At 47.6% G+C, this 7349-nt stretch overlaps 1 protein-coding gene across 1 annotated transcript; it reads left to right on the top strand.

Annotated features, from left to right (window-relative positions):
* The first annotated feature begins 5699 nt into the window (after window positions 1-5699).
* Window positions 5700-7118, top strand: LOC780695 (glucan endo-1,3-beta-glucosidase GI). The gene is made up of 2 exons (XM_044489620.1): window positions 5700-5879; window positions 6036-7118. The coding sequence occupies exons 1-2, from the start codon at window positions 5801-5803 to the stop codon at window positions 6965-6967; spliced, it is 1011 nt and encodes a 336-aa protein (XP_044345555.1). The 5' UTR covers window positions 5700-5800; the 3' UTR covers window positions 6968-7118.
* The last annotated feature ends 231 nt before the right edge of the window (window positions 7119-7349 follow it).

The following is a 7349-nucleotide window of genomic DNA, read 5'->3' as shown; positions in this document are numbered from 1 at the left end:
AGGTTGATAAGCTCGAACCCAAAGCGGATAAAATGCATCTTCATAGGACACCCAAAACAGTTGGGTATACCTCCTAATTCAGATCCGAAAGCAATAGGGATTGTTTCTTGAATCGGGTCCTTTCTCGAGGAAAAGTTTGTCTCGAAGAATTGAGTGGGAGGATGGTGGAGACTTGATGAGGTTATTGAACAGTCACTTCAACTAGTGTGTAGCAGGGCATAGGAAGTTGTTCCTGTGGCACCTACACCAATTGAAGTGGAAGCTTATGATAGTGATCATGAAGCTTCGGATCAAGTCACTACCGAACCTCGTAGGACGACAAGGACGCGTACTGCTTCGGAGTGGTACGGTGATCCTGTCTTGAAGGTCATGTTGCTAGACAACAATGAACCTACGAGCTATGGAGAAGCGATGGTGGGCCCATATTCCGACAAATGGTTAGAAGCCATGAAATCCGAGATAGGATCCATGTATCAAAACAAAGCATGGACTTTGGTGGACTTGCCCGATGATCGGCAAGCCATTGAGATAAATGGATCTTTAAGAAGAAGACGGACGTGGATGGTAATGTCACCGTCTATGAAGCTCGACTTGTGGCGAAGAGTGTTTCACAAGTTCAAGGAGTTGACTACGATGAGATTTTCTCATCCGTAGCGATGCTTAAGTCCGTCGGAATCATGTTAGCATTAGCTGCATTTATGAAATCTGGCATATGGATGTCAAAACGAGTTTCCTTACCAGTCTTCGTAAGGAAAGGTTGTATGCGATACAATCAGAAAGGTTTTGTCGATCCTAAGGATGCTAAAAGGTATGCAAAGCTCCAGCAATCCTTCCAAGGACTGGAGTAAGCATCTCGGAGTTGGAATGTACACTTTGATGAGATGATCAAAGATTTTGGGTTTGTACAAAGTTTATGAGAAACTTGTATTTCCAAAGAAGTGAGTGGGAGCACTATAGAATTTCTGATGAGTATATGTTCTTGACATATTGTTGATCAGAAATGATGTAGAATTTCTGGAAAGCATATAGGGTTATTTGAAAGGTGTTTTTCAATAGAAAACCTGGTTTAAGCTACTTGAACATTGAGCATCAAGATCTCTGAGGATAGATCAAAACGCTTAATGGTACTTTCAAATGAGCACATACCTTGACATGATCTTGAAGGTGTTCAAGATGGATTAGTCAAAGAAGGAGTTCTTCCCTGAGATGTAAGGTATGAAGTTAAGACTTAAAGCTCGACCACGGCAGAAAAGAGAGAAAGGACGAAGGTCGTCCCCTATGCTTTAGATGTAGGCTCTATAGTATGCTATGCTAAGTACCGCTCCGGTTGTGTGCCTTGCTGTATATCTGGCAAGAGAGTACAAAGGTGATCAAGGAGTAGATCACCAGATAGCGGTCAAAATTGTCCTTGGAGTAATAAGGACATGTTTCTCGATTATGGAGGTGATAAAGAGTTCGGCGTAAAGGGTTACGTCAATGCAAGCTTTAACACCTATCCAAATGACTCTGAGTAGCAAACCGGATACGTATAGTGGAACAACCATTTGGAATAGCTCCAAGTGGAGCGTGGAAGCAGCATTTACAATATGACATAGAGAATTGCGAAGTACATACGGATCTGAATGTTGCAGACCCGTTGACTAAAACCTCTCTCACAAGCAAAACATGATCAAACCCCAGAACTCATTGAGTCTTAATCACATGATGATGTGAACTAGTTTAATGACACTAGTAAACTCTTTGGATGTTGGTCACATGGCGATGTGACCTGTGAGTGTTAATCACATGGCGATGTGAACTAGATTATTGACTCTAGTGCAAGTGGGAGACTGTTGGAAATATGCCCTAGAGGCAATAATAAATTAGTTATTAGTATATTTCCTTGTTCATGATAATCGTTTATTATCCATGCTATAATTGTATTGATAGGAAACTCAGATGCATGTGTGGATACATAGACAACACCATGTCCCTAGTAAGCCTCTAGTTGACTAGCTCATTGATCAATAGATGGTTACGGTTTCCTGACCATGGACATTGGATGTTGTTGATAACGGGATCACATCATTAGAAGAATGATGTGATGGACAAGACCCAATCTTAAGCCTAGCACAAAGATTGTAGTTCGTATGCTAAAGCTTTTCTAATGTCAAGTATCATTTCCTTAGACCATGAGATTGTGCAACTCCCGGATACCGTAGGAATGCTTTGGGTGTACCAAACGTCACAACGTAACTGGGTGGCTATAAAGGTGCACTACAGGTATCTTTGAAAGTGTCTGTTGGGTTGGCCCGAATCGAGACTGGGATTTGTCACTCCGTGTAAACGGAGAGGTATCTCTGGGCCCACTCGGTAGGACATCATCATAATGTGCACAATGTGATCAAAGGGTTGATCACGGGATGATGTGTTACGAAACGAGTAAAGAGACTTGCCGGTAACGAGATTGAACAAGGTATCGGTATACCGACGATTGAATCGCGGGCAAGTACCATACCGCTAGACAAAGGGAATTGTATACGGGATTTATTGAGTCCTTGACATCGTGGTTCATCCGATGAGATCATCGTGGAACATGTGGGAACCAACATGGGTATCCAGATCCCGCTGTTGGTTATTGACCGGAGAACGTCTTGGTCATGTCTACATGTCTCCCGAACCCGTAGGGTCTACACACTTAAGGTTCGATGACGCTAGGGTTATAAAGGAAGTTTGTATGTGGTTACCGAATGTTGTTCGGAGTCCCGGATGAGATCCCGGACGTCACGAGGAGTTCCGGAATGGTCCGGAGGTAAAGATTTATATATGGGAAGTCTTATTTTGGTCGCCGGAAAAGTTTCGCACTTTATCGGTATTGTACCGGGAGTGCCGAAAGGGGTCCGGGGGTCCACCGGGGGGGTCCACCTGCCCCGGGGGGCCACATGGGCTGTAGGGGGTGCGCCTTGGCCAATATGGGCCAAGGGCACCAGCCCCAAGAGGCCCATGCGCCAAGGAGACTTGGGGAGGGGAGAATCCTTAAAGGGGAAGGCACCTCCGAGGTGCCTTGGGGATGATGGACGCCTCCCCTCCCTTGGCCGCACCCCTTCCTTGGAGGAAGGGGCAAGGCTGCGCCTCCCCCCTCTCCCTTGACCCCATATATAGTGGAGGGGAGGGAGGGCAGCCGCACCTGAAGCCCTGGCGCCTCCCTCCCTCCCGTGACACCTCCTCCTCTCCCGCAGGTGCTTGGTGAAGCCCTGCAGGATTGCCACGCTCCTCCACCACCACCACGCCGTTGTGCTGCTGATGGATGGAGTCTTCCTCAACCTCTCCCTCTCTCCTTGCTGGATCAAGGCATGGGAGACGTCACCGGGCTGTACGTGTGTTGAACGCGGAGGTGCCGTCCGTTCGGCACTAGGATCTCCGGTGATTTGGATCACGACGAGTACGACTCCTTCAACCCCGTTCTCTTGAACGCTTCCGCTTAGCAATCTACAAGGGTATGTAGATGCACTCTCCTTCCCCTCGTTGCTGGTTCTCCATAGATAGATCTTGGTTATACGTAGGAAAATTTTGAATTTCTGCTACGTTCCCCAACACACCGTATTCGGGGGGCACATAGTTGTCATCGTACTCTTCTTCTTCGCCGTCTTCCATCATAACCCCTATTTCTCCGTGCCTCGTCCAAACATTATAGTGTGGCATGAAACCCTTGTAAAGCAGGTGGGTGTGGAGGATTTTCCGGTCAGAGTAAGACTTCGTATTCCCACATATAGGGCATGGACAACACATAAAACCATTCTGCTTGTTTGCCTCAGCCACTTCGAGAAAATCATGCACGCCCTTAATGTACTCGGAGGTGTGTCTTGAACCGTACATCCATTGCCGGTTCATCTGCGTGCATTATATATAATTAAGTGTGTCAAAAATCATTACAGAACACTAAAACCAAATTAATAGAAGTTCATCATCACACTAAAACCAAAGTACATACATAGTTCTCATCTAACAACATAAAGCTCTGCAGAGCATCTAAATTAATTAAACCATACACCGAAACTATGTAAAACATTTCAATGCGAAAACAAATGCGATCACAATCGCTACCAGTGTAACAACTGATCCAACGGCATAATGATACCAAGCCTCCGTATGAATGGCATATTTTCTAATCTTTCTAATGTTCAAGCGCATTGCATCCATCTTGATCTTGTGATCATCGACGACATCCGCAACATGCAACTCCAATATCATCTTCTCCTCCTCAATTTTTTTAATTTTTTCCTTCAACAAATTGTTTTCTTCTTCAAGTAAATTTAACCTCTCGACAATAGGGTCGGTTGGAATTTCCGGTTCAACAACCTCCTAGATAAATAAAATCTATGTCACGTTGGTCGGCATAATTGTCATAAACAATAAATGAACCAATAGTTATGAAAAGATAATATATACCACATCCGAATCATAGACAGGACGAGGGCCGACGGGGGCGGATACCAAAACCATCGCACTATATAAGATGCAATAATAAAAGTAAGAAAATTATACAAGTATCTATATAAACATACAAGTAAGAGGCTCACCACGGTGGTGCCGGCGACGAGATCGGCGCGGGCGATCGACGGCGGTGAAGACGGGGACGGGACGTGACGGACCGCTAAACCTAGACAAATATTGAGGAAAATGGAGCTTGGAGGTGGAGCTTGGAGAGGAGAAAGATTAAGTAGTGTGGCTCGGGCATTCCATCGAACACCTCGTGTGCATAGGAGGTGAGCTAGAGCACCACAAAGCTCCCTCCTCGCATGCCACGAAAAACAGAGTAGTGAGAGTGCTCTGCTCGCGGGGTATATATAGGCAACTAATTGGTCCCGGTTCGTGGCTTGAACCGGGACTAAAGGGAAGCCTTTGGTCCCGGTTCAGGCGACCAACCGGGTCCAATGGTGGTGGGCCAGGAGCAAGGCACATTGGTCCCGGTTCGTCCCACCAACCGGGACCAAAAGGTCCAGACGAACCGGGACCAATGGCCCACGTGGCCCGGCCGGCCCCCGGGGCTCACGAACCGGGTCCAATGCCCCCATTGGTCCCGGTTCTGGATTGAACCGGGACTAATGGGCTGACCCGGCCTGGACCATTGCCCCCTTATCTACTAGTGGTACAAGTTCATCCTTGATTACATGATGTTAGAACACTCATCTTCTTCTCTTAATTCCTGTTATGTTTTGGCATTTTGATGTTCTTATGTATCCTCTAAAGGAATTGCACGAAAGGTACCATGTTTCCCTCATATGGCAGTAATTTGAAGGAAATTTATTTATTTATCAAGAAAGGTACCATGTTCTTCGCGATGGGATATTCTTTGTGGTCATTAATTTGAATGAAATTTATTTATCATGAAGATTGTGATTTCCAGTATATTTTATTCATACAAAATTTTCTGCATAACAAATGTTGTTCAACGGTTTCACCGAAGTCAACTTCCAATGTTACTAGCACGTGCAGTTGCACGGGTTGATGACTAGTACGTAATAAATAAGGGAAATGATTCTAATCGTCCAACTGATGACGACGTGTGCGTCTAAAAAGACATAGGATGGGCAATGACGATCACACCACACACCTAGCTGCTGGCCACCAGCTATATATGGAGAAGAAGCAAACTATTTCAAGCTCGGCAGCTATATATAAATAGGGCGCGCGCTAGCTCTTGGAATCCATCCATCCATCCATCCAGTCCTATATATAGGTGGTGGATTATTCTCGGTAGAGTTGCATGCAAAAGGAGGCATAGGACTGTTTCTTCCTCGCATAGCAAGCTGGTCGATCGATGGAGCTTCTCAAGATGGCGCGGCAACGTACGCTGGCCATGGCGTTGGTCGTCGGAGTCTTGGCGTCCATCACTGTCGGTAATTAATTTAAGCCACCATCCAACCTGCATGCATGCATGCATGTCTCCGTGCCGTGGTGTCCATCACCGGCGGTGAGGTGACGGACCAATAATTGGGTGCATATTGCTGTCAAACTACGAACTCACTAGTGTTGTCCCTGGCTGTGGCGGGCAGATGAGGTGCAATCCATCGGCGTGTGCAACGGCAAGGTAGGCGACAACCTACCATCGCGGGCCGAGGTGGTGCGGCTCTACAAGTCCCTGGGAATCGCCGGGATGCGCATCTACGAGCCGGAACCCGAGACGCTCCTGGCCCTGGACGGCACCGAGATCGACCTCATCATGGACGTGGGTGGCAGCTTCGCGGCCATAGCCTCCGACCCTGCCGCCGCGGCCGGCTGGATCCGGGACAACGTGCTTGCCTTCCCGGGCGTGCGCATCAAGTACATTGTGGCCGGCAACGAGGTCGAGGGCAGCGACACGAGCAACATCCTCCAGGCCATGACCAACCTCAACGCCGCGCTCGGTGCCGCCAGCCGCACTGACGTCAAGGTGTCCACGGCGGTCAAGATGAGCGTGCTCGGGTCCTCCTCGCCGCCCTCCGAGGGCGTGTTCAAGGACGCGTACATGACGGAGGTGGCCAAGATGCTCAAGGCCACCGGGGCCCCGCTCCTCGCCAACGTGTACCCCTACTTCGCCAAAAGGGACACCCCGGACATCGACCTCAACTTCGCGCTCTTCCAGCAAAGCACCAGCACGGTGAGCGACAGCGGTCTCACCTACACAAACCTCTTCGACGCCATGGTCGACGCGATTTACTCGGCCTTGGAGAAGGCGGGTGCGCCGGGCGTGCCCATCGTGGTCTCAGAGAGCGGCTGGCCATCTGCCGGCGACGACCTGGCAACCATCGCTAACGCGCAGGCGTACAACCAGGGGCTGATCGACCACGTCGTCAAAGGCACGCCCAAGAGGCCGGTGCCGCTGGGGACCTTCATCTTCGCCATGTTCAACGAGAACCAAAAGGGAGGGGCCGTGACAGAGAAGAACTTTGGGCTGTTCAACGGCCCTGACAAGACGCCGGTGTACCCTATCAAGTTCAACAATTAGCTAAGACAACCGGACTACATATTCATGTATTACAATACATATATAGCTGCTGCTTCGATCGATCTTAATAAGCTGCAGAATAATTCGTGCAATGTCATATGAATAAGAGCCATCAGTTGTGTTGGCAATAAGAATCGTTTTCTCTCAAGCATTGTAAACTTGTGATGTACAGCTTTTGATTCTATTTTATTCCCACATAAACAAGTATTTTTGCTAATTCATAATTGCTGTCGACGCTGAGAACTGTCGATCCATGGAAAAGTCCTCTCAGAAATATCCTACTTGTTTTGCACACAAAGGCAAACTAAATATAACAACACTGTGAATGTTGTTTCTCGCAAAATAATAATAATACTATAATGTTGTTTACATCTATATTATG

This window comes from Triticum aestivum, chromosome 3B (assembly GCF_018294505.1).
Source record: "Triticum aestivum cultivar Chinese Spring chromosome 3B, IWGSC CS RefSeq v2.1, whole genome shotgun sequence".
Lineage (NCBI taxonomy): Eukaryota > Viridiplantae > Streptophyta > Magnoliopsida > Poales > Poaceae > Triticum > Triticum aestivum.
This window is presented reverse-complemented; position numbering and strand designations above follow the sequence as displayed.